At 39.4% G+C, this 27,320-nt stretch overlaps 2 protein-coding genes across 2 annotated transcripts in view; both read right to left on the bottom strand.

Annotated features, from left to right (window-relative positions):
* The window catches only part of LOC126199866 (uncharacterized), a 164,497-nt gene that overhangs the window by 118,389 nt on the left and 18,788 nt on the right, over positions 1 to 27,320 (bottom strand). The window lies entirely within an intron of this gene.
* Positions 116 to 27,320, bottom strand: LOC126199933 (uncharacterized). Its single transcript, XM_049936666.1, has 2 exons — positions 27,187 to 27,320; positions 116 to 1,974 (listed from the first exon to the last, which is right to left on the bottom strand). Exon 2 carries the CDS (start codon positions 1,923 to 1,925, stop codon positions 618 to 620), a length of 1,308 nt encoding a protein of 435 aa, XP_049792623.1. The 5' UTR covers positions 1,926 to 1,974; positions 27,187 to 27,320; the 3' UTR covers positions 116 to 617.

Here is a 27,320-nt window from a genome sequence, read left to right as displayed (position 1 = left end):
CTCTCTCTCTCTCTCTCTCTCTCTCTCTCTCTCTCACACACACACACACACACACACACACACACACACACACACACACACACAAGTTCACAAAAAAATAAAAACTATCTACAATACACACTGCTATGATACACTTGCATAGCCAGCATAGTTGTTGCATGTACACAATGTGTGTACATATTTTACTGACCACAACATCAACTCAGTGTATAATATCTTCGTACTCTCAAGCTCACTCGCCATGTTTGTACATCTTTGTCCTTTTACTCCTAGTGTAATATAGCTTTCATGCTGGCCACACATGTGATCCACTTAAGTGTATATTGCAGTTGTAATATTGTAATCAAATACACACAAAACTTCTGTTTCAATATTCTTATATTGTTGTAGTTGTTAATGCTCCATTGATCATTCCATTTCGTCTACCTTTCTTCCAATGGCTGAAACCTGTCATATGACATAATACTATTTCATTTTCACAAAAGCAGTCGCACACACTACAAAAAAAAGCCTTTGTTTTCCAAACTAAACTGAGTCGTGGGAATAATGTTCTTCAGAATGCCTGGTATATCCAATAATTGTTTATTTGATGATTTATTTTTAAGTTCAATTTCTTTTTAATTTTTTATCCTATGAAGATGCCTAACACTAGAAATGTGTTTCTTCACATGAAGCACATATTTCCCTATCCGTTCATTGCAAAGGTAGCATATTAATTGCCCTGAATGAATCCTGAAAAATTTTTTGTTAATGTGAAATGTTGCATCAAAATATTCCCACATATCATCTAATCTGACTGCATGTTTCATTGATATTACCTGGTGTCTGTCCTCTACAATAACAAAAGTATCAGCAATTGAGCAGCAAACAGCAGAAGAAGCAGAAGCAGATTCTGAATTATTTGAAACTTCAGAACTGTTGTTCATGGCAGTTTTTTGTTTCAATTTATGCTTCTTTCCTGTCACATGACCAAGTACTGCCTGGTAATTGATAAGTTCACGATCACACAATATACACTTATATCTTCCACCCTTGTGCCTTATGACGCCATGCAATTTATCTTCTGAACTACACAGTTTCTCTGAACTATGACCATGTAAACTATCTTTCTCACTTATGATAGGAAAATCTGGAGTATTTTTCTTTACTTTGTCACCTATATCATTTTTCTCTTGTGCACTAGACACAGTCTCTACCTTTTGTAATGAAACACATTCATTATTTTCCCTCTGAGTAATTATATCAGCAGGTTTATCATAAGCATTGCCTCCCCAATGTCTACCTGCTACAGGTTCACCTTCCTCGTCACCAGCATAATAAACCGTCATTCCATTACTCGTGGCATCAAATAATGTTTGACCTGAAGGTATTTCACCATTACCAATGGGAACTACAAGTAAATCTTCAACTTCATTTGAGTTTTGTATTTCTGTTTTTATGTTTTTCGTACCATGATTATCTGACTTCTGTGCCTGTGTATAACTAGTTTCTTCAGTATCCACTGATACCAAATTCTCTGACTGCATGCTTTTTCCAGTCTCCGAGGATGATGCAATGGAATGTTTGGTACAACTGGAAAATGGTGCTTCTGTTTTTATACTTTTGGTCTCATGTCTGTCTACCTTGGACACATCGAACATTCCTCTCTTCCTACCTTGTTCAGTCAGGAAAGTCTCCCTTTTTGGTTCATATGACTCCACTGTTACGTAGTCAACCCTAAGTCCTACAAGCTCTTCATTTAACTTGTTCAACAGTATATTAATGTGCACTAATTTGTGATATATTTTAGGTTTTGTTTCTTTTTTCTCAAGGTAAGGCAGTAATGCTTCATAGTTCCTTAGGCAGCAAGTAAAAGTATCATTCATCAGGATGGCTAATTCGCCCACTGACGTGTTAAAATCTTCTGATGTTTTTCCATAACTCATTGTGCAAAATCGTGGAAGCTACTGACATTGAATACTCCAGAGAAAAATCCTGAAATAAGAGACAGAACTGTCAGACACATGATTCACCAAGGCATAATTTATTGTTAGTTTACTTGCAGAATTATGATAAATTTAATGTTAACTGCTATATTGCGACATGAAATCAACAGAGAGGTGTACACAAAAAGTAATTTCTCTGAAACAATGCAGATAGTAAAGATCATGGTGGTGATGACAATGAGGATGGACTTCAGATTCTTAACGCAGCACAGTCATCAGTACTCTTCTTGGGTATTAACATAGAAATTTCATGTTTGAACTAAGTCAGCTGGAGATTCCTCAGTAACACAGATCAGCAATTTTTTTCACAGTGTCAGCCTATGTTGACAGAGATTGTGGTTTGTAGCTGATACAATTCAATTAAACATTTACCTTGCCATTTATTAAATCAACTCCCAAACACGTCAACATATTTCCTAATGCACAATGAGCCACGACACTTAAAATGTTCACATCATAGAGAGTGGTTAATTAGTGCTGGAGTTTCAGTGTATCTAAAAGCTTCATTACTATGGTTCATAAAATTTTTCTTAACAAATGAGGCAGAATGATTAGCAGGTTACTTATCCTTGAATAAATGATTGAAGGTAGAACAAACAATTCATGAGACAATTAGTGTCTCCATTTACATTGGTGACTTTATATTTGGGGGAGGGGGGACTGTACTGGTCCTGGCTTGTGATGTTACTTAATGGAACAAGAATTAGCTGACTAAAACAGCTAGAACAACCTGTCATATGTGGATGGCTGGCCATCAATTCAGAGAGAGGATATCATTGGTTCAATCACTTCAAATTCTGAAATATGTGTTACAATGTTGCTTTTGTCAACTAGGATGGTAGTAAGATCTCCTGTCAACCTGAGTGTTGCTGTTGTGTCAATATATGAAGCATATAGTTAAAATAAGTAGTACCACAAACTAAATTACGCAACTTAAAATGTATATGTTTGCATCTACAGTCACAATTTATTTGTTTTGCCCACTGCCTATTAGTTTCAGTACACAGTACCATCCTCAGGCCATCCTATGATCAAAAAATATTATTACATAGTGCAAGCAATTTACAAAAATATTATCCTTTATGACAGCTAACATGTGGTTTATAGGGAACCTTAAAATGTACAGGTAGCCTCTTGCCGTGTGTACACAGTCAGCGTGCTTGCTTCCCAAGTAGGCATGTCAAATACTAAGGTCAATGTTGAGCTTTCAGAATATATTTTATTTATTATTCTTTTTTACCTCTTTTAAAAGTCACAATGTAAAATATATCAAAAAACAGCATAAAAATTGAAAATAAGAAATCACATAACAACATAGTCTCCACTATAACAACACATCACAAGCAAAATTGCAAATGTATTTTGCCAACTTTATGTTTTACCATTATATGCAGTTTATACTATTATAAAACACTGTTCTGGCAGTGAACCTGTAAATTAAGTGAGCACCATCAGAATAATATCATTATACAATAAAAATACAAAATTAATTTTTATTGAAAATAAATCGGGCATCCAGATGGAATATGCATTGAGTGGCTGTGTACTACTTTGCAACCATCAATTGACAATCTTTGGTGACATCTCCAGTTTCATGTTTGTCCAAGCAATGTGTGCAGGGGCTCTAAGCTGTGCTGCAGTGTGCCTTCCCCATGCCCATGTGTGCACATTGTCATTGCTTGGACCAACAATCTGGAGATGCAACCAAAGATTGTCAGCTGACAGTTGCAAACTAATATGTAGTCATACTATATCTTTATTCCTTTTGCACCTTTGATTTCTTCTCAATAAAAATTAATTTCATATTTTTATTATGTAATGCTTTTATTACATCGACACTTGCTTAATTTAAAGATTCATGGTCAGATACATGTTCTACGGTAGTATAAACTGTATACAATGGTAAAATGTAAACTTGGCTAAACACAGCTGTGGTTTTGCTGTTAATCTCTTGTTACAATGGAGACTATTTTGATAAGTATTTTTTTATTTTCAAATTTTATGCCATTTTTTGATATCTTTAACACTGACATTTTTGAAGAGGCATGAAAAATAAGAACAATAAATAAAACAAATTCTGTACATTGCAGCACTCTTATCATTGCTGACTACAATTTAACCTGTTTAAAGCTCAACACTGAACTTTTTTTCATGTATTTGACACAGCGACTTGGAACTAACTGTGACTACTAGATGCCAGGGGTAAGTCTACCTATACATTTTAAGATTCACTATGTACCATGTGTTTGCTGTCATAAAGAATAATATTATTGTTAATTGCTGTTGCATTACTGTTCTAACTATGTAATTGTATTTTTTGATCATAGGATGACCCGAGGATCATACTGTGTACCAAAACCGGTAAACAGTAGTAAAAAAACTGTCAACACAAACATATACTTTTCAGTACTGCGTTGGTCGCTGTTCCACCAGCAATATGTTGGTGATATTTAAATTACAGAAGTTTCACATATTGGTGTATCATTTTTCCAGAAGAGGGAACTGTGTCAATGGATGGTGTCCTATTCTTATCAGAGATAGCACTGTTTGCTTTGGCTGACATGAGTTTCCCCAACCTGGTTGGTCAATTTTATTGACTGCAGTGTCTTGGTTATCATATTCCACTGAAGTATCATCCTTCTGTCCAAAAATGAGACAATAGTGTGCTAGGCAATAGCACATGAATTACAAATGCCTCCTCCACATGCTCACATGCTTCTTTGTCTGCTTTGTTGGCTATCTTATTTCTCCATTTCTTATTTCTTCAGTAAGCAAGGGTGTCAGGACAACATTCACAGACTAACCATAAAAAACTTTTCAAAATATTGCAGGAAGTGATAAGAGAGGAAATTAGATGATGAGACTTACCAAACAAAAGCGCTGGCAGGTCGATAGACACACAAACAACCACAAATATACACACAAAATTCAAGCTTTCGCAACAAACTGTTGCCTCATCAGGAAAGAGGGAAGGAGAGGGAAAGACGAAAGGATGTGGGTTTTAAGGGAGAGGGTAAGGAGTCATTCCAATCCCGCTCCCGGGATTGGAATGACTCCTTACCCTCTCCCTTAAAACCCACATCCTTTCGTCTTTCCCTCTCCTTCCCTCTTTCCTGATGAGGCAACAGTTTGTTGCGAAAGCTTGAATTTTGTGTGTATATTTGTGTGTCTATCGACCTGCCAGCGCTTTTGTTTGGTAAGTCTCATCATCTTTCTTTTTAGATATATTTTTTCCACGTGGAATGTTTCCCTCTGTTTATATATATATATATATATATATATATATATATATATATATATATATATATTATATATTTGAAGTTTTTAGCAATTCATGTTGTTTGGATTTTCTAAAACATTTCGTGTGAACTCATCAAATTACAACTGCCTCGGTTTAAGTTGATCCCTGACAGTTGCAGTGGGCTGCGCACAGCAGCTTCACAAACCTACCTCACCCAATAACATAACATGATTTTGTAAATGTTTCTACAGCCACAATCCAGTGCTGTCGTAAAGAGCATTCTACTGAAATGCCAGTCACAAATAATGCAGGGGCTTGAGGACAAATAAAGGTATAGATATAAAATCCATTAATTAAGTTATCACCAAATGTTTTTCACATTTAGAGAAGTATGTGGTTCCTTTTTCGCTGCATTTATGCTATTGCTCTGAGGCATCTACAAGTAATTGAATTTGGCAGGCTAAGATCATTTGTATTTTCTTGATAAGCTCATTTTGTCCTTGTCTATGTAGGACATCATCTTCAGGGGTGATTATTATTATTATTATTATTTCTTTCTTTTCTCAGACATTATGTCTGGTCAAAAACGGAAAGTGACGCGGACCTTGATCAAGCGTGACTTCCTTTTAACTGTACGGTATATGTTATATTGCATTTAGGAACTTTCGGGTAATTGAACATGTATCAATAATTACGGATTTCTGTAGTTGTATATATAAGTTTGGATGTAGCTGTATTGCATTGATGTACTGGTGGATACTGTGTGGTATGACTCCTGTAGTTGATAGTATAATTGGTATAATGTCAACTTTACCCTGATGCCACATGTCCTTGACTTCCTCAGCCAGTTGGATGTATTTTTCAATTTTTTCTCCCGTTTTCTTCTGTATATTTGTTGTATTGGATATGGATATTTCGATTAGTTGTGTTAATTTCTTCTTTTTATTGGTGAGTATGATGTCAGGTTTGTTATGTGGTGGTATTGTTTTATCTGTTATAATGGTTCTGTTCCAGTATAATTTGTATTCATCATTCTCCAGTACATTTTGTGGTGCATACTAGTATGTGGGAACTTATTGTTATATTAGTTTATGTTGTATGCCAAGTTGTTGATGTATTATTTTTGCTACATTGTCATGTCTTCTGGGGTATTCTGTATTTGCTAGTATTGTACATCCGCTTGTGATGTGATATACTGTTTCTATTTGTTGTTTGCAAAGTCTGCATTTATCTGTTGTGGTATTGGGATCTTTAATAATATACTTGCTGTAATATCTGGTGTTTATTGTTTGATCCTGTATTGCAATCAGGAATCCTTCCGTCTCACTGTATATATTGTCTTTTGTTAGCCATGTGTTGGATGCGTCTTGATCGATGTGTGGCTGTGTTAGATGATACGGGTGCTTGCCATGTAGTGTTTTTCTTTTTCCAATTTACTTTCTTCATATCTGTTGATGTTATGTGATCTAAAGGGTTGTAGAAGTGGTTATGAAATTGCAATGGTGTAGCCGATGTATTTATACGAGTGATTGCTTTGTGTATTTTGATAGTTTCTGCTCGTTCTATAAAGAATTTTCTTAAATTGTCTACCTGTCCGTAATGTAGGTTTTTTATGTCGATAAATCCCCATTCTCCTTCCTTTCTGCTTAATGTGAATCTTTCTGTTGCTGAATGTATTCTATATTTGTGGCACTGTGCTCGTGTAAGTGTATTGAGTGTTTATTATTATTATTATTATTATTATTATTATTATTTGTGGGGCACTTAACATTGTGGTCATCAGCACCAAAAAGTTCCAAATCTTTCCGTTTACAGTCTCAGCACTTCCTGAATGATGATGAGATGATGTAGACAACACAAACACCCAGACCCTGGGTGGAGAAAAACCCCAACCCGGCCAGGAATCGAACCTGGGACACCGTGATCCAGAGGAGGAGTGTTTATGGCTCTAATTATATTGTATGACTAGTGTTTGGGATCCAACTACCACTTATGCAGCTGTGTACCACAGGTGGTTGCCTTCCTCGCCCTTTAGCTTCAACTTTGGTGAAAACAGGACAACAATCTTCCATACACATAAACATACATAATTGTTTTCCTTCGAGACTCCAGCTGTCACCACAGTTCCTGGTGGCAGGAGCTTCACCACACTGCCAGTACTTGCACTACATCACTGTGGCCAGTCACGTGACTCCAAGTGCTGGTTCTTGTATTCATCCACGACTTGGCTACATAGATTACTGCTTGCCAACCTACAGGAGCCTACATCGGGAATTGCTGTGTGGCTGAACTCCGACCATCTGCAGTCCTTCAATATGGAGCTCCCTTTGCTGAGTGCACCAGTCTCTCCAGTCTTGGTGCCAGCTGCATGTGATGGTCCGTTTGAGTCTGCACACTTGTCAAATGAAAGAAGATATTCCTCACTTTACTGTGCCTCACACAGGAAAGAAATAATATTTACTGTAGACTCCCTTTTTCTAGCAGCCAGACTATAAGTGTGTTGTTGTTTTTGGGGTGTACAGGCACTCAAAGCAAGGTTATCAGAGCCTGCAAGTCTGATAAATTACATGTACTGAGATGTGTTACTACTATCTTGCACAATACCTTCTCAGAAGCAATCAACACAGATAGCATGGCACTGGTCTGTGTGTACATTATCTTATTCGCCATTTTTTATAAAATGGTTTTACTAAGGGGAATTTCAATTTTTCTGGGAAGTCACTGGATCTGGGAGACACACTACACAAATGACTGACAACACAATTAATTTCTGATGCACTGACTCCTGTGAGTCAATTTGATATTTCATCATTCCATCATAAGTCTTTACAGAGATTTAGTAACCAGTCCAGTTTCCTGCACACTCGTTTCTTGTAGCAGCATGTGATATGATTGTCTCAGAACACAAGCTTCCAAAATTTCTGCATTCCTTCCCGTAAAAATCAATTTATGATTTAACTTGCCAACTACTGACAGGAAACAGTATTAAATATACAAGGTTATTCCTTGATGATATTACAAACTTCAGTGTCGATGGAGAAGGCTAAATGTATGACTGAGGTAAGGGACCCTGGTCTGGCAACATCCAAGTCAAAAGTTACAAATTGTTCTGATACCTGTGCCAGTGGAATACATGTACCAGTACTGCTGTTGCTACGATTTTAGGGCAGGCAAGTTTCAGGTGGTAGTATGGACCAAAACAACAAAAGAAAGTCTGATAAATACAGACTGTAAAACATGTACCCGAAAAACTGTGAGCACTTGTTCAACAGAAGAGATGTGTTTCACTGTATCAAAGATGAACAAGTGCTCACAGCTCTTAAGGTATGCATTTTAAAGCCCATTTTTCATATTATCACCTCCTCACAAAGTTACCTTCACTACAATCTTAACAACACTAATGACACACATATTCCATTGTCAGAGGTATTACAATGATTTTCGCTTATAACTTTTAGCTCTTATTTCCAGACCACGGTCCCTTACCTCAAATTTATACATTACTCTTCTCTGTCATCCCTGACAGTTTGTATCATCACCACCGAATCACCCTGTATAAACACTTTATTTACTTCTGATGCAATGCCATAAACCAAAAGAACATGAAAACATGCACAATAAGTAAGTACTAATTTTAGGGTGAACACAATGAGATTTCTGAAAGTAAAACATACTGAACTGAGATTCACGATTAGTTTACCTGTATATTGGCTCCATTGTTATTCAATTGAATGAAAGAAATTTTACACAGTGTGTTTCATTTAATGCACTGATATAGCTATTTATGTCTGGACCTCCATAACAAGTATCTTTAGAAGAGTAAGACAAACTGTTTGCTATGAAACAACTGTAGGCATTTTCAGCTACCATGTGATCTGTGTCTAGTAAGGATGCTTTTGGATCTAGGATTATTATGCTGGTGTAACAATATCACAGCCATTTTAACAGAGTTTGAAAGTCATTGATAGATCATGTATGTAGGTTAAGAACTAGACTGCACCCAGTAACTTTCCTTATGGCCCCCCCTTTCTGAGGTTAGTTTCATTCTAGTGACAAACTTTGTGCCATGAAAAATGGGTCAATACTCTATCATAAACAACTTTCTTAAATATGTTTGAAAGGATCAAGTGTAAATGGGTCTGGAATTAAAATTTTATTTGCTTATCTCCATTTTAATCTCTCAGAAAATGTGCTCTGACTGATAGCAATACCTTAAGAGTAGGCTTATCAAACCACACTAATTTTTTTCTCTTCTAGAACAATTAGTCTACTGCCTTCTAGTGACACGATGAATTCCTTAATTCTCTTGGGGATTGTATTTCTGAAACTAATGCATGGTGATGTTCTTGAAATCCTGAGTCAGTTGATATAACATCCACCGGCAACAGGTCACATACCAAAACATTTGCAGCAGATTTAAAGGCTGCCGCGTGCACTGCCAGTTATACTTGTCACAACAGCCTTTGTTCACAGAAAGCTATCCAGTGCGTATATTGCACATGACACTTTTTTTTTTACTTGGATTGTGATTTGGACTTTATTGTTACTTACCTACAACATTTGGGTAGAGCACAGATTACCTTGTCTGCCTAATGCAGGACTGTCCTAGCTAACTGTTCAAGTGAAAGCAGTTTTTTCAATGAACAAATTGATAGCATGTGGAGTGCACCAAGAGTTTGGTTCACATCAACATGTTTCGCAGTCTAACCTACAAACAGTGTTCTTCAGCAGTGACATGAGAGTTACTCAACAAATATTCAGGGTACTGTATTGACCACCAGGTATCCACTTTCAGAAGTCTTTAGTTTGTTTATTTCCAGAAGAGTTGGGAACTATTACTTTCTGTGATTTAATTTTAAATTTGTGTATGTGCATGTTGCACTTTCTTAATTACTGAAGGGAGGTCTTTAAAATACTGGTCAAACTCTAATTTCGACTCTGGACTACAGCTTCTCCTTGAATTAGGTAAAATTCTCTCCTCTTGGCGCAAAATAGTTTAGTCACAGGAGTTATCTGTGTTATCCTTGCTTCTGTTCAATTTTACCACTGTTCATGGGCTCACAAGGCTCCAACTATTGTAGGAATATATTCAAGGAAGAATTTAATTTTCCACCTACACTGTATACTTTCTAAATCTCTTCCCACAATTTACACCTGAACACCACTGTCAATGATTCTGTGATGAAAATTATTTTCATGTACGATCTGAACCTAAAAGTCAGCACATTTAACAGTCAACATTTGATCTACTTATTCAGAGATACCATTGACCATCAATTTTACATCTAAACTACTGAAGGTAGATGAGACCAAAACAAATTGTCAATGGCTGTTTCATTATGTCCTAATTGGAACTTTGCTGTGACAAATAAAAACAGAACAATAACTATGTATCCTCAATCAGTAACATCTAACAGGTAGCCAAAATTTAAGTCTCCCCAAATCACGATTCTCTACTTAAATTTATGCAATAATTTTAAAACTTTCTATAGCTGTTTTATCAAGCTTAAAATATTTCTTGCTTCTGGCCTGCAAACTGTCAGTAATGGTGCCTTGTGTATTCTGTACTCCACTATCATGGTATTCAAGAGTTGTGCAATACAAGAGTCATTAACATGAAGAGCCTGGGGCTCGAGAGCTAGTGCCATCACCCTCCCCTCTTGCTGGTTTGATAGCAGTATGGAATTAGTTTTTATCCATCAAGATGTGCATGTTCAATTTTAGCGATTTCCATGTGATGCTCTGATATGCACGGCACATCTGCTGACATCCCTTGTGCCATTTCGTTCTCATCTATGGGTATATGCATTCATTTTATTAATGAGACCTTTGGTGTTTTGCTAGACAATATTAATGTTCTTTGAGATCTGTAGTTTTTAGTAAGTTCAGTGGCTATTGCAACAGTCGATTTTGTGTAAGAAGAACCCTAACAGTTGCATCAAGCTCAGCAAAGCTGTTTCACTCATCTGCCTCAAACAATTGTGTAATACGACTTTGTAAAAGTCCCTTATGGCAGTGCCTCAGTATTAAGCTGGAGTTCTATAAACAGTTACTGTTATCATCTGCATCCATTTGCACTTTGGCACTGAAAACTGGCAACAGTGCTACCAGCTATCTGGGATCATCTTAACACCGAATTCACTAAGTAACTGTTTCAACTGTCATTATATTTAATCTTCAGCTACATCTTTTAGAGGAATTTATCCAAAAAAGAACCAAGGAACACAATGGAAACCAGTTGGATAAAACAAATACTATTTCAATCTGACTGGTTTAGTCTCCTGATTATCCTTATCAAATGGCAGTCATGCCATGTGCAATTCGACTGAGTGGAGGGGTGATGCATCAGTTACACTTATGAGGGAATGCCCCTCACTCCTAAGCAATTCTCCAAGCTATGCATTAGCACACTCCACTGAATGCTTCATCCCAGGGGCACTATGCCTTCAAGGAGTGAGTAATGAAACTTGCTTATGAGAGTTAATGAAAATTATTTAGAAAAGGTAACATTTAAGTCTCTGTAGGAGCACTGTACTCTTATCAAGTAGTTGATTATGGAAGTTTAGTTGAGAGACAAAAATGTTTACTAAATGTAACTCCATCTTGCAATTATGGAGTGTGGGACTGTGGCTGGTCAATGAATTGTAAAAATAATATTCCAAGAGCCATTATTTTTACAGGTTTTCATTTAGGTTACCAGTTGTGACTTCTTGATAGATTCATCTTTGGGCCCTGTAGCATGAACGACAAAAAGTATCCAGTTTTACACTTATATACCGGGGTAGCTGGCTGTAGAAGACTCCATGAGCAACATACGCTGTTCACAACAACAGTTTGTTCATGTACGAAGATCACACCCTGCTTGTGAAGTTTTCTACAGAAACCAGACGCATATACTGGTTACCTGCTATACACTTGTATAACTGAATACTTTTTGTCATTCATAGCACAGGACCTGAAAATGACTCTACAGAGGAGTCTAAACTGGCAACCTTAATAAAAAGCTATAAAAACAATGGCTGTTGGAATACTATTTTTACGAAAATGTTTACTGTCACTGGAATGGAGATCAGCTTGGGTCACAGCCACTACTTAAGTGACATAAATCGTAATAATTTGTCAGATCATATAGGACTAATACATTCATTCATGGACACTGAAGCAACAAACCAGTAAAAACACAAATGTAAATCCTCACAATACCAGATTATCCCTTATTTTCAGCCAGACTAACATTGCTATAGCTGCAAATATTTTTAAATTAAGCTTCCGCAACTATGAAATCATAAAAAGTAGAATGTACACTATTAATTTAACTTCTTAGAAGAGCGCTACAAAAATAAAACATTTGTTTTAGTGTCAGCAACTGCGTGAACACACCTCAGTTTCTCTCCAGTTTGAAATGTAGGAAAGTGACACTGGCACCTGGAAGCTTAGAGGGAGTGTGTGAGCTGCCACTTAATACCTCAGTAAATAAATGGAGTTATGAAAAAGCCAAGCATCTGGGTTCAAGCCCAGTACAGTGCAAAGTTTTTAATACTTTGCAAAGTTTAGTAGCCATTAGAGAAGTTAGAATTATGACAGTGACGAACACTGACAGAGTCAGCTCGGAGAAAAAGTAGTTCTTGAAATTTTTTAGTTAGGTTTTAACATGACATGAAGCATCCTTTGAGTGTCCAGAAGTTGTGAGTTTTCAAAATTTCCCCATGAGAGGCGGGTACAGGTGTGTGCATACTTTGAGATTCCCTTCTACAGGGTGACAACTACTGAACTACATGAAAAAAGTGTAAATTAGTTACAAACTATGGTGTGCACACACTTTATTCAACATGTAAACATCACTAAAGAGGTTTGGATTTAGGTTACGACAAGCTCGATATGCCTGCTAGCCTTGGCAGTGATGTGGCACGACCCACTGAAGTGTTGGAACATCAATGGCGTCGATCATCTCCTGAATGGCTGTTTTCAGCTCAGCAATGGTTTTGGGGTTACTGCTGCACACTTTGTGTTTAATATAGCCCCTGGAGAACGAGACCATCCTAACCAACAGTACACAAGTAGTTAATGTATTTAACAACCATTTCTTAAGTGTAGGAGAAAAAAATGGTGAGAACAGTTCAAAAGAAAAAGCCAGGCAGTATATGGAAGAGTCTGTTTTGAAAAAAAATTAGATTAAGTTTCACCTGACAACCTCTCGTGAAATAAGTAAAATTATTAAATCTTTGGAAAATAAATATTCTGTTGAAGTAGAAGACATCTCTAATAAGATATTACAACAATGTGGAGCAATTACAGCTGATGTTCTGAGTCATATATGTAATGCATCACTAACTCAAGGTATTTTCCCAGACAAGTTAAAATATGCCATTGTCAGGCATCTCTACAAAAAGGGGGACACCACAGATGTCAATAATTATCAAACTGGATCTTTGCTTACAACATTTTCAAAAATCTTCGAGCAAGTAATGTACTCAAGAGTGGTTAGTCATCTCAACAATAATGGGGTACTTAGAAAATCACAGTTCGGATTTCAAAAATGCAGTTCCACTGAGACAGCAACATACAATTTCACTATCCACATAACAGAGCCTTTGAATAGTAAAATGTCACAAATAGGAATTTTCAGTGACTTGTCCAAAGCAATTGATTGCGTGAACAATGACATTATGTTACAGAAATTACAATTTTATGGTATAAATGGAATGGTATATGAGTGGTTTAAGTCACACCTACAGAACAGGAACCAAAAAGTTTCCTTATATTGGTCAAGCAACTTTAGTTTCACACTTCATCTAACTGGGGTGAAATTATATTAGGTGTTCCACAGGGTTCAATCAGGGGTCCCCTTCTGTTCTTGATATATGTGAACGACCTCCCTTCCTATCTGCAACAGGGAGCTGAACGCACACTGTTTGCTGATGATACAAGCATCATTATTAATCCAGTAAAAGAAACTCCAATTGAAAATTATACAAATAAGGTCTTTGGAAAAGTCATTAATTGGTTTTCTCAAATGGGCTTGCTCTAAACTTCGAAAAAACACGGTACATCCAATTTTCTGCTGCAAAACGTACAGTTCCTTCAATAAATATAACCCATCAACAGAAGTCTGTAGACAGGGTTGATCACATTAAGTTTTTGGGTGTAAATATAGATGAGAATCTTAATTGGAAAATTCATATTTTGGATCTTCTAAAGCAACTAGGTTCAGAAACTTTTGCAATCAGAATAATTGCTAATTTTGAGGATACAGAAATCAGTAAGCTAACATACTTTCACTCTCTGATGTCATACGGAATAATATTTTGGGGTTAATTCAACATTCGGACAAAAAGTATTCACTGCTCAAAAGAAAATGGTTAGAATAATGTGTGGTGTTCATAGTCACACATCTTGTCGGTATCTTTTTAAAAGATTGGGAATTCTTACGACAGCCTCACAGTATATTTACTCACTAATGAAATTTGTTCTCAACAACATGGACCAGTTTAAAAAACAACAGTGACATTCATGATTATAATTCCAGAAAAAAGAAAGACTGGCACTATCCTTTACTCAACCTATCTTTGGCACAGAAAGGGATAAAATATGCTGCTATAAAAATTTTTGACAAATTACCAGATGAAATAAAAGTCTGACAGACAGCAGTAACAGCTTCAAAAATAAATTGAAATCATATCTCCTTGACAACTCCTTCTATACCATAGATGAATTCTAGAATAGGAATAAATAAGTCTACAAATATAGTATATCCATTTTGTGCCATTTAAGGGAATGGGGTATCTAATAGTAATATTAATGTGTGTGTGTGTGTGTGTGTGTGCGCGCGCGCGCACTCGACACATTCCACATCATAATGGTTACCCTAACGTGCGACTGATCAATGGAACAAGCAACCAACTAAACACCCAACCTCCATGAACCACATTTTGTCAAAATCAGTGTCACTTTGGGTAATGGGGATGAAATCATCTTCCAAAACTTTCAGGTACCATTCGGTAGTCACCATGCTATCAAGGAATATCACACCAATTATTCCATGACATGATATTGCATACCATGTGCACGGGCTGAGGATGAAAAGACTTCTCGATCGCGAAATGTGGATTCTCAGTCTCCCCCCCCCCCCCCGCCCCCCATTCTTCTACCACACGTTTATGTATTTCGCTCTGTGGAATTGAAACATGTATATTTTGTAATGGATGCCATCAAACTATATTCAGGACGGTGGAAACTGAAATGTCCTGTGGTGCCTCTCCTGCTCCCAGACAGCCTGCCCATATATATATGTATCTAAAAACAAAGATGATGTGACTTACCAAATGAAAGTGCTGGCAGGTCGACAGACACACAAACAAACACAAACATACCCACAGAATTCAAGCTTTCGCAACAAACTGTTGCCTCATCAGGAAAGAGGGAAGGAGAGGGAAAGATGAAAGGATGTGGGTTTTAAGGGAGAGGGTAAGGAGTCATTCCAATCCCGGGAGCGGAAAGACTTACCTTAGGGGGAAAAAAGGACGGGTATACACTCGCGCACACACACACACATATCCATCCACACATATACAGACACAAGCAGACATATTTAAAGACAAAGAGTTTGGGCAGAGATGTCAGTCGAGGCAGAAGTGCAGAGGCAAAGATGTTGAATGACAGGTGAGGTATGAGTGGCGGCAACTTGAAATTAGCGGAGATTGAGGCCTGGTGGATAACGGGAAGAGAGGATATATTGAAGAGCAAGTTCCCATCTCCGGAGTTCGGATAGGTTGGTGTTAGTGGGAAGTATCCAGATAACCTGGACGGTGTAACACTGTGCCTAGATGTGCTGGCCGTGCACCAAGGCATGTTTAGCCACAGGGTGATCCTCATTACCAACAAACACTGCCTGCCTGTGTCCATTCATGCGGACCTGCCTGAACTGTGATGCATTCTATGTGAGAATGACCAGCAACAAACTGTCCATTCGCATGAATAGACACAGGCAGAGAGTGTTTGTTGGTAATGAGGATCACCCTGTGGCTAAACATGCCTTGGTGCAGAGATGTCAGTCGAGGCGGAAGTGCAGAGGCAAAGATGTTGTTGAATGACAGGTGAGGTATGAGTGGCGGCAACTTGAAATTAGCAGAGATTGAGGCCTGGTGGGTAACGGGAAGAGAGGATATATTGAAGAGCAAGTTCCCATCTCCGGAGTTCGGATATGTTGGTGTTAGTGGGAAGTATCCAGATAACCCGGATGGTGTAACACTGTGCCAAGATGTGCTGGCCATGCACCAAGGCATGTTTAGCCACAGGGTGATCCTCATTACCAACAAACACTGTCTGCCTGTGTCCATTCATGCGAATGGACAGTTTGTTGCTGGTCATTCCCACACAGAATGCGTCACAGTGTAGGCAGGTCAGTTGGTAAATCATGTGGGTGCTTTCACACTTGGCTCTGCCTTTGATCGTGTACACCTTCCGGGTTACGGGACTGGAGTAGGTGGTGGTGGGAGGGTGCATGGGACAGGTTTTACACCGGGGGCAGTTACAAGGGTAGGAGCCAGAGGGTAGGGAAGGTGGTTTGGGGATTTCATAGGGATGAACTAACCGGTTACGAAGGTTAGGTGGACGGCGGAAAGACATTCTTGGTGGAGTGGGGAGGATTTCATGAAGGATGGATCTCACTTCAGGGCAGGATTTGAGGAAGTCGTATCCCTGCTGGAGAGCCACATTCAGAGTCTGGTCCAGTCCCGGAAAGTATCCTGTCACAAGTGGGGCACTTTTGTGGTTCTTCTGTGGGAGGTTCTGGGTTTGAGGGGATGAGGAAGTGGCTCTGGTTATTTGCTTCTGTACCAGGTCGGGAGGGTAGTTTCGGGATGCGAAATTGTTCTAACAATCTCATCTTCACCAGTTCTGTAGCTATTCCTGCCATTGTCAAAATTTGTTCGCCAATTAATTTCACTAACCCTGCCAGAATTACAGGTCTAGTTATCCTCCGATTATTCTCCGGTTAGTAGTTGTTACATGTTCATACAACAAGTTTTCTGCATTACTTCAAGAACAATACTTAAGTGGCTGCTAGCCAGGGACTGTACAACTGGTCCTTACTAATGTAGTGATCTGGCCTAAAATTTTCTGTCAAAATTTCATTTCCTTGGATTCACCAAGATGATAATATGTAATCTTTTTCACCTGTTATTCCTGTTAGTCATTTATTTCCATTCTGGTAGTCTGAATCTATGGATTTTGCTAGTAATTATAACTACGCTAATCATTTGCAAACCCAATCAACCACATAATCAGACAGCGATTGGCATTCATCCATTCGGCTTTACTTCACTCAGCTCGTATAGCCCCGTCCCCTTTCGTCTGCGGAAAGTTTATTTCTAGATGTGACGTGGATTCTCCTGACAGAAACATCACGTACACTATGCACGCATTCAAAAATCAACTTATGATTCATTCAGAAATAAAAATGTGTTCAAAAACCAACAGGGATGCGTTTCAAACTCATATGAAAAATCGAAAGACCAATGTGCACAGGATGCTAGGCGCTTTGTGAAACAAGTCCCCCCCCCCCCCCCCCTCAAGAATATGAATTTGGCGCCCCCTTTCCCCAGCAGCACCTAGCTGCGACTGCTTGCATAGCCAACAGCCACATTCCTGTAGCCAGAAGTGGGAGAATCTACTACTCAAACGCGTCTCAACTGCATGCACATGAGCTCACTCTTAACTGCTAAAATGAATCTAATGTAAACAGTTGTGACTTCACACTCTTCAGAGGGAATTTGTTGTTATGAAGTATTGGATAGTCTTTCTAAAGCCTTTGACGCATTTTGCTGTTGGCAGATGCTTGCATGAGCACTGTGTGTCGTCGTATACAGCGCATTTCCTTTGCAATTTAAGATATTTTCGTTTCTTCTCTCGTTTATGTTTTATTGTTGAAGTATTATTCTGCAGTGGCAGGATACAGTAATATCCTTTGTTAGAGTATCGGTTCTTACTGGTCTAAACTACAAAAATTTAACAGAAAACTAAAAAAATGAAAAATTCCCAGGTTTTTCCTGTTTTCTCCTGGATGAAATAATTCTTGAGTTTTTCCCAGATCTCCTTGTTGTCCCAGGTCGTATAAACCCTGATCATACAGTTCAATAATTTTCACCCTGTAATTACATCAAATGGGAACTGAATGTTGTTGTTTTACAACATTCAGGCTGTATCAAAGAGAAACATCCAATTTTAAAAAATCACGACTATAATATTTGAGTAAGTGCATGAACAAAAAAAATGTTCAAATGTGTGTGAATTCCTAAGGGGCCAAAGTGCTGAGGTCATCGGTCCCTAGACTTACACACTACTTAAACTAACTTTTGCTAAGAACACACACACACACACACACACACACACACACACACACACACACACACACAGAGGGCTGCACAATCTGTGACATGGCACCTCAAACCACGTGTCGCTGCCTGAACAACGTACTGCTGGAAAGAGCAATCTCTCGAGTTTTACATGGTTCCTGCTAGCCAGCAGCAGTGTGCGCCCACTTTAGTTCTAGTGTATAACTTTCTATATCTCTTCATTAAAAGCTATTAAGTAGTCTTTATGCCAGTTTTCCTGTTTTATTGGACAATACTTTCTTGTGGACAACTGCATCATATCCCAGATGACAGAGGAAATGTGATCTGTAATGACATATAGTAGACTGCAACTAATACTATGTTTTACAATGTTAACACATAATATAAAACAAAGGTTGATTTTGCTATAAGCTTGTGGTTTCGGAATCAGTGCTGCCTGTCATAGGAATGCCAATCTGTTCCAGATATATCAAACAATGGAAAATTCAGGATGAAATGTAACAATATTATGAAAAGGCTAGTTGCTACTCACCATATAGCAGAGATGCTGAGTGGCAGATAGCCACAACATAAAGACTGTCACAATATAAGCTTTTGGCCAACAATGCCTTAGTCAAACTCAAACACACACACACACACACACACACACACACACACACACACACACACACACACACACACACAAACCAACCACAGTCTCTGGCAGCTGAAGTCAGACCAAGAGCAGCGCATGATGGGAGGAGGCTGGGGCGGGAAGGCGAGGGATAGTAGGGTAGGGGTGGGGGATGGTGAAGTGCTGCTGGGGAGCATACAGGGATGATGTAGAGAGAGGATAGGGCAGCTAAGTGCAGTCAGGAGGTTAGACAGAGGGTAGGGGGGAGAGGAGGGGAGGGGGAGCGGAAAAGGACGTAAGTTGAAAGACTGAGTGCGTTGGTGGAACAGAGGACTGCATAGCGGTGGAATGAGAACAGGGAAGGGGCTAGATGGGTGAGGACAATGACTAACAAAGGTTGAGGCCACAAGGCTTTTGGGAACATAGGATATATGGCAGGAAGAGTTCCCATCTGCACAGTTCAGAAAAGCTGGTGTTGGTGGGAAGGATCCATATCATACAGGCTGTGAAGCAGTCACTGACATGAAGAATGTTGCATTGGATGGCGTGCTCAGCAACAGGGTCAATCAGTTGTTTCTTGGCCATAGTTTGTCGGTGGCCATTTATGGGAACAGACAGCTTTGTTGGTTGTCATTCCTACATAAAATGCAGCACAGTGGTTGCCACTTAGATGTTAGATCACATGACTGGTTTCACAGGCAGCCCTGCCTTTGATGGGATAGCTGGTGTTTGTGAGCAGACTGGAGTAGGTGCTGGTGGGTGGATATATGGGACAGATCTTGCATTTAGATCTATTACAGGGTATATGAGCTATAAGGCAATGGGTTGGGAGAAGGGATTGTGTAAGGATGGATGAGAATATTGTGTAGGCTTGATGTATGGTGGAATACCACTGTGGAGGATGTGGGAAGGTTAGTAGGCAGGGCATTCCTCATTTCAAAGCATGACAATTGGGTGTCCCAGCTGGTTACTGTACCCCCACTGACTATAAAAGTCTGACAGAAAACAAAGTAAAATTTGAAAACAAAAGGAACAAGTTTGCCCCTGAAAACTCTTCCGTATAATAATTTCTCTTATAGTATTGGGTATACCTTGCATATGTTCAGTATGTAGCTATATTTACAAATTAATTTGTGATGCTAATGTAAAATGACTTGTTCCACATCATTATGATTTATAATGCAACTTATCCATGCAATATGAAACTTACTAATCAACTAGGCACAAATTCTGAATAGAATCTGATGGGTAGATCAGTAGGTCTTGGCCTTTGTTCAGTTTTAACGCTCTCAGTTGTTTCTCAACAACACTGACACTAATACCTAAACCACTTATTTTTACAACAGTGGAAGAACTAAACTAGGGCTCTTGGACTCTCCTTTACATAAGAACATTTGGAAATTGAGTTTAGCATTTCTCATCTGTTTTTGCTACCCTCAATCTCAGTTCCTGAACCATCCAAGAACTTATGAGTGTCCAAACACTGACTTAAGTGGCATTCCTAGCCTTTACACATGACCAGAATTTCTTTGGGCTTTGTGCAAGTTATTTGGGTTAATAGAAACATCCGATTCCACCCATCTGCTTTGATCAATAACGTCACCAATATGGCGGAAACGACTATTCACAACAACTACCATATCGCGACTATGACATCATTATGTAAACATGACAACAAACACGAAAATAGATTGAAAAATCAAACACATGTTCCTCCTATAATATAATGAAACTAACGGGACAGGCGAGGGAAATTGCGGGTTTTTGGGTGGGGACAAACCAACAATAAATACATGCCACAAAACCAAACGTCAAAACTGGCAAAATAAACCAACCACAACATTCGCAAAATCAACTAGAAACAATATCCAATGTAATCGAACACTTCCCTTGACCTATATAGGTCAACGGAAAGTACCGATACCAATTCATAAACCCCAAAACCTACAACCACTTCCAGAATCATCACTACCTCAAAAACCACAAGAAAACACCAACTCTGGAATCTAACACTTCCCTTGACCTCACAGGGTCAACAACACCACACAAAACCAACTCACCAATACCAGCAATACAACCCCTCCCCTCCTCCAATGCATGATCCACAAATCATCCAACCAGATAAAAACATGAAGAAAAAAAAAACGAAAACTCACCACATGAAAGCTCCGGCACTGCCTACTAGATCGGACACCACACAGACACACACACATACCACACCAACAGAATAAATGACAACCAATCAAACTTCCCCACCCCCTCCCTAAAATCAAAACAAAAACCATACACAGCCTACAATTAAAAGAAAAATGAATCCTCCACAACAAAAACAAAAATCCACAACCGACCCCCCAACCCACCTTCCTCCCCAAACCTCACCAACCCCCCACCTCCCCCAGAGCCACAGCCAACCCCCACCCCCTCCACACCCAAAACCTAACTAACCCACAACCCTGGCCCTGTACATCTTACTAACAGCCCTTAAGAAGACCCTCAGGGACGCTCTTCTGCCAACAGTACAATCTAAATGAGACTGAAGGTTGGAAGAGCGCCTCTTCCCCCTCCCTATTACAGATTTAACAACCCCCCAAAACCCCTCTATAGTATTTGTACAGGCCCCACTCTCATAATTCTTGAACTCTACATTGTGATTAACAACTAAATGACTGTAACCCTCCCGACACAACCCACTATAAGATGCAAACCCATCAGCAACTACCGTACTACCCTGTTCTACATAATCTTGAATCAATCCCACTAAGACCCTCTTTGTACGATTTTCCACAACCATAACACACGCTCAGAAGAACCAGACCTCGATACCACAGCCCCCCAAACCCATAAACCAACCAAGGGCTTACCCCTCCCATACTTCCTCCTACCAAACTGTGACGGCATCAGTGTAGAGCTGAACGTGCAAGTGTGGTATTATGTTTCTCTGACTATTGGTGGGTTACCTCTGCGAAGTCATTATGGCAACTTTAAAAGAACAAAGAGTGTGTGTGAAATTTTGTTTCCTGCTTTAAAAAACTGCAACGTAGGCACACCAAATACTTCAGGAAGCTTTCCAGGAGGATGCTATGAGCCACACACAGGTTTTCGAGTGGTTTGGGTGCCTTAAACGTGGTGAGATGTGTGTTGAAGACCAAGCTCATTCTGGACGCCCTTCAACATCGCGAAAGGAGGAGAACATTGAAAAGGTCCGCCGAAAGATCAACGAGGATCGTCGCCAAACGACCGACCAAATTTCACCAGAGACAGGAATCAGTTGGAGCTCGTGCCAGCTGATTTTGAATGAGGATTTGCACGATACTTGTTGCTGCTAAATTTGTTCCATGCCTTCTCACACAGGAGCAAAAAACAATCCGCATGAAAACAGAGATTGCATGTGATCTAAACTTCTTGAACAAAGTCATTACAGGAGACGAGAGTTGGTGTTATGGGTATGACCCAGAAACCAAGCAAGTGTCAAGCCAGTGGAGGACTCCCAATTCTCCCAGACCAAAAAAAGCAAGGCAAGTGAGGTCAAATGTGAAGACGATGCTCATTGTCTTTTTTGATGTTCGTGGAATTGTGCATGGGGAATTCGTACCCCCTGGCCAGACTGTTAACCAGCACTTTTACTTGGATGTTTTAAGGCGTCTGCGAGAGGATGTGAGGAGGAAACACCCGGAACTTTGGCGATCAGGTGACTGGTTTCTGCATCATGACAACGCTCCAGCCTTATGAGTGACCCACTATTTGACATCTCAGAGGTGGTGTGTCGTTCCCGACACTCCGTATTTGCCGGACCTAGCCCCGTGCCACTTTTTCCTATTTCCACGAATGAAAAAACGCTAAAAGGGGAGCGTTATTACAATGTGGAGGCGGTAAAAACAACTTTGCAGAGGGCACTGGACAATATCAAACTTGAAGAGTTTGAAACATGCTTCCAACAGTGTGAAAAGAGAGTTGACAACTGCATCGCATGTAATGGAGAGTATTTTGAAGGTGACTGAAGTAATTTTGTAAAAAGGTTCATCAATAAATTTCTTATGACAACAATCTGGTTTCTTTTGGGTCCTCCCCTCATAAAAACACATTACAAGCGCACACTAAACCAACAACAAAACCTTACCCGCAACCTACAAACATGCCACGAGAGAGCACCACTGACAGTACAAAAAGCCATCTACAAACACGTGACACTCGCAAACTGAACTTTGCGTCATCGTGACGTCACACACCCCAACAGACTTAAGTCACGGGTCAAAGCCAATGGGTGGCATCAGACGCTTCTTCCCAGAATTTGGAAATACGGAAGCATCCGATCCCGCCCGTCTGCTTTGACCCATGACGTCACAAATATGGCGGTAACGACCCTAAACCACGATTCCAATATGGCGCATATAAAGTCGTTATGTACACATTGTGAGGACGAAAGTACATCGAAAAACAAACACACACACTTTCCACAAGAAGCCTAATGACACTAACGGGACAAGCGCGGGAAATGGGGTGTTTTCGGTGGGGGGGGGGGGGGGGGGGCAAACTAAATACAAACAAATTTAGACGCCCACCCCCATACAAAACCACACAAAAAGACGAAAAAAACCGACATCACAAAACTCCCCAAATACCACTAAACAATATCATCTGGAGTCGGACACTTACCTTGACCTATATAGCTCAACAGCAGCTCCCGATCCCATAAATTAGGATCAAACACGTCCCTTGGCCTATATATCTCAAAAACATCTCCTGATACACAGCCACACATCGGGATCGAACACTTCCTTTGACCTGCGCACTTAATTTTATCTGTCATATACATTCCTGAACAAAAACAACCGATTAATTTTACTAAAATTACCACACGACGTACAGCAAACACTAAATTAACCTTCACACAAAATCGTTAACTCACTGAAACGAATTCCACTACAAACACAGCTGACACACTAACAATTCTGGATAATGAGCAAAAGCAAACTGAGCCCATTACACCACACAAACGAAAACCCTGAACATACCACCAGAGAGCACAACACGACGACATCTACAAACACGCCACACTCAAACCAAACTCCGCACCGTCATGACGTCACACACGACAACACCCTTACGTCACGGGTCAAAGCCGACGCGTGGGATCGGACGCTTCTGTCGACCCAAGTGGTGATCTCTGTTATATGTTCAGTTCTTCTGTATGAACCAGTATGAAAAATATAATGTTGCCCACTTCTTTCAAAGCAGTCACTAAACATCCATGTCTCTTCTCTTTGCAGTTTTAATGTAAGACACTCATTGTCTGTGAAAAATTAGGATGCATTGTTTTTCATTGTTGCTGTTGTGGTCTTCAGTCCAAAGAATATTTGCTGCAGCTCTCCACCTGAGCTTATCCTGTGCAAGCCACTTCACCTCAGAATAACAACTGCAAATTACTTCCTGTTGAACCTGTTTACTATCTTCATCATCCCTTTCTCTCTCCGTCCAAAGCCAAAATAACAATTCCTCAATGCCTCAGAATGTGACCCAACAATCTCGTCTATTACATAGTCAAGTTGTGCCACAAATTCCTTTTCTCCTGAGATCTATTCTGAACATCCTCTTTACTTACATGATCTAGCAAACTAATCATCAGCATTCTTCTGTCAATTGACAAGCTTCTGTTCTCGTCTTGACTGAACTGCATACTGTTACATTTCGTTTCCACACATGATTACACTTCAAACACCTCCAGAAAAGACATCCTAACGTTTAAATTTATATCAGATATTAAATACCCCTTTCTCGGAAATGCTTTTCTTGTTAGCCTACAGCCAGTCTGTAGTCTATAACCCCTGCTTCGACCACCCTTAATTTGATTAAAAAAAAAAAAAAAAAACTACTTTTAGTCTTATTTTCTAATTATTTTTTATCAGCCTCACCTGTCTTAATTCAACTATGTCCCATTATACTCATTTTACTTCTGTCGACATTTGTCTTATAACCATATTTCAAGACACTGCCCATTCCTTTCACCTGCTCATGTAACTCATTTGCCATCTCTGATAGCTCTGCAATATCACTGGTAAAACACAAAGCTATTGCTTACTCTCTTTGAATTATAAATCCCTTTCCAAATTTCTCGTTACTACATGTAGTGCCTGCTCGGGTCAACGGAGGCTTTCGATCCCACCCGTCAGCTTTGACCCGTGACGTAACGGTGTTGTGGTGTGTGATGTCACGAAGGTGCGGAGTTTAGTTTATGAGTGCGTTGTGTTTGTAGATGTCGTTTTGTTGCAGTCGGTGGTGTCCTCTGGTGGTGTTTTTATGGTCCGTGTGTTATGTGGTGTATTGGCTTCATTTTGGTGTTGCTGCTTGATCTGTTCAGTTGTTTGCGACTGGTCTTCAACAGAAATTGGTTTCAGAGTGTTAAGAATTAAGTTTTTGTTGTGTCTACGTTATTGTACTGCTGTTTGCTGTATGTTGCGTTATGAGTCATTTAATTTAATTTGTGGCTGCTTTTGTTAGGTATGGATATGACGGATAAATATAACACTTCCTGTTTGCAGGCGGAAATGGGGGACAAAATAATGTCCCTGATAAAATTCTTACAATTATTCAGGCTGTTGGCTGAAGTGCAGCATGTGTCCGCAGAACATGCGGTTAGCCAGAGTTCCGGCGCCTCGGACCAGGGACATGTGGCAGTGCCGTAGGGACAACCTATGGCGCTCCATAAGGCGTAGTACCTGGTTCGAGAGGTCTAGGTTGGGCACATGAGAGAGAGTATTGAAGACGTATTATTTTTGCTATAGATCCTCCCATAGTTTTTGTGCGCATGAGACTGGTGTTAGTGATAGGACGGTTTATGACTAGTTTTCATTTTGTAGGAAAGTTTGTTCTGAATGTATTAAGTACAGGGGTAAGTTAGGTGGGCCTGGGGTGGCCATGGAGGTTGACAAGTAGCAGTTTTGGAAGAGGAAGTATGGGAGGGGTAAGTCTCCTGTTGGTGTATGGGTGTGGGGGGGGGGGGGGGGCTGTTGTTTCTCAGAGTGTGTTTTTAGAGTTTTGGAGGGGCGCAAGAAAACATTAAAATAATTCTCATCGAAATTGTAAGGTTAATTACAACACGTGATGTCACAAAATATATACGCCTTACTATCCATTAGGAAGGGGTGGGGGGCATATAGTACGTAACAAATTATCACCAATTTAGTATTAAAGGAGTTTTCTCTGCTGAGAAAACAATACAAACTCCCAGAAATGATGTCCTCAAAGAGTCTAACAAGCGTTATTATAGTCACAGTCTAACACATTCTGTGCCATAGCAACCTTTTAATTAACTCTGTTCCGTTTTCAGAGCAATTTGAGTGTTTCGACCATAAAGTTGATAAGTAGCAATGGCACTGTATTTCGTGGAATAAATAAAGAGTCATCTTGAAGCACAAGAGAAATATGACGAAACACAGTAATGTTTCACGGAAGTTTACATAAAACAATATAAAAGATGGCAAAAGAATGCTACAGTTTCACCTACTCAACACTATTCTAGAAGATAATAAAATGACAACTTGGTTAGAGGAGAAAACAGTCTATGGGCTCCTTCGGGAGTGATCTTAACAATAGGCCTACCACGAAGAGAAGAGGAGAAATAATCCGAAATAAACGTTACGTCCCATCTTCCAAATGCAAGTGCAGTCCGTAAAGAGGTGTAAAGAATTGTTCTATGCAAATGAACGAAAAGAAGCTTAGAAATAAAAGCGGTAAGACAATATGAACCTGTCAGGCGACGCTGATACTTTTAGATAACTAAACATTTGGTAAAACTCTACAACTAGTGGACAAAATATAACGTTCTGTGTTCCAACAATCTCGCCACAAAATCCTGGACGTGTTTTGTTATATTCTGAACTTAACGAGTCCTGGCGAAAAAAAAAATCCAGTTTTATCAATTTTAAAACAGTCAGAAGTGTTTCTCTATTATAGCTGCAAAATGCTGACAGGATTTTATTGTATACCTAAAGAACTTACGTCCGTAAAGAGGATGTAGTAGCTTATTAATCTATCCACAAAACAAATTTGTCACTGCGCAGAGTCACACGTGCACAACCGACCATAACATCTTCAGACAGCACGGTAATTCTACATACTACATAGTACTAAAA

Source organism: Schistocerca nitens, chromosome 1, assembly GCF_023898315.1.
Source record: "Schistocerca nitens isolate TAMUIC-IGC-003100 chromosome 1, iqSchNite1.1, whole genome shotgun sequence".
Classification (NCBI taxonomy): Eukaryota; Metazoa; Arthropoda; class Insecta; order Orthoptera; family Acrididae; genus Schistocerca; species Schistocerca nitens.
The sequence above is the reverse complement of the archived record's forward strand: the minus strand, read 5'-3'. Positions and strand labels throughout refer to the sequence as shown.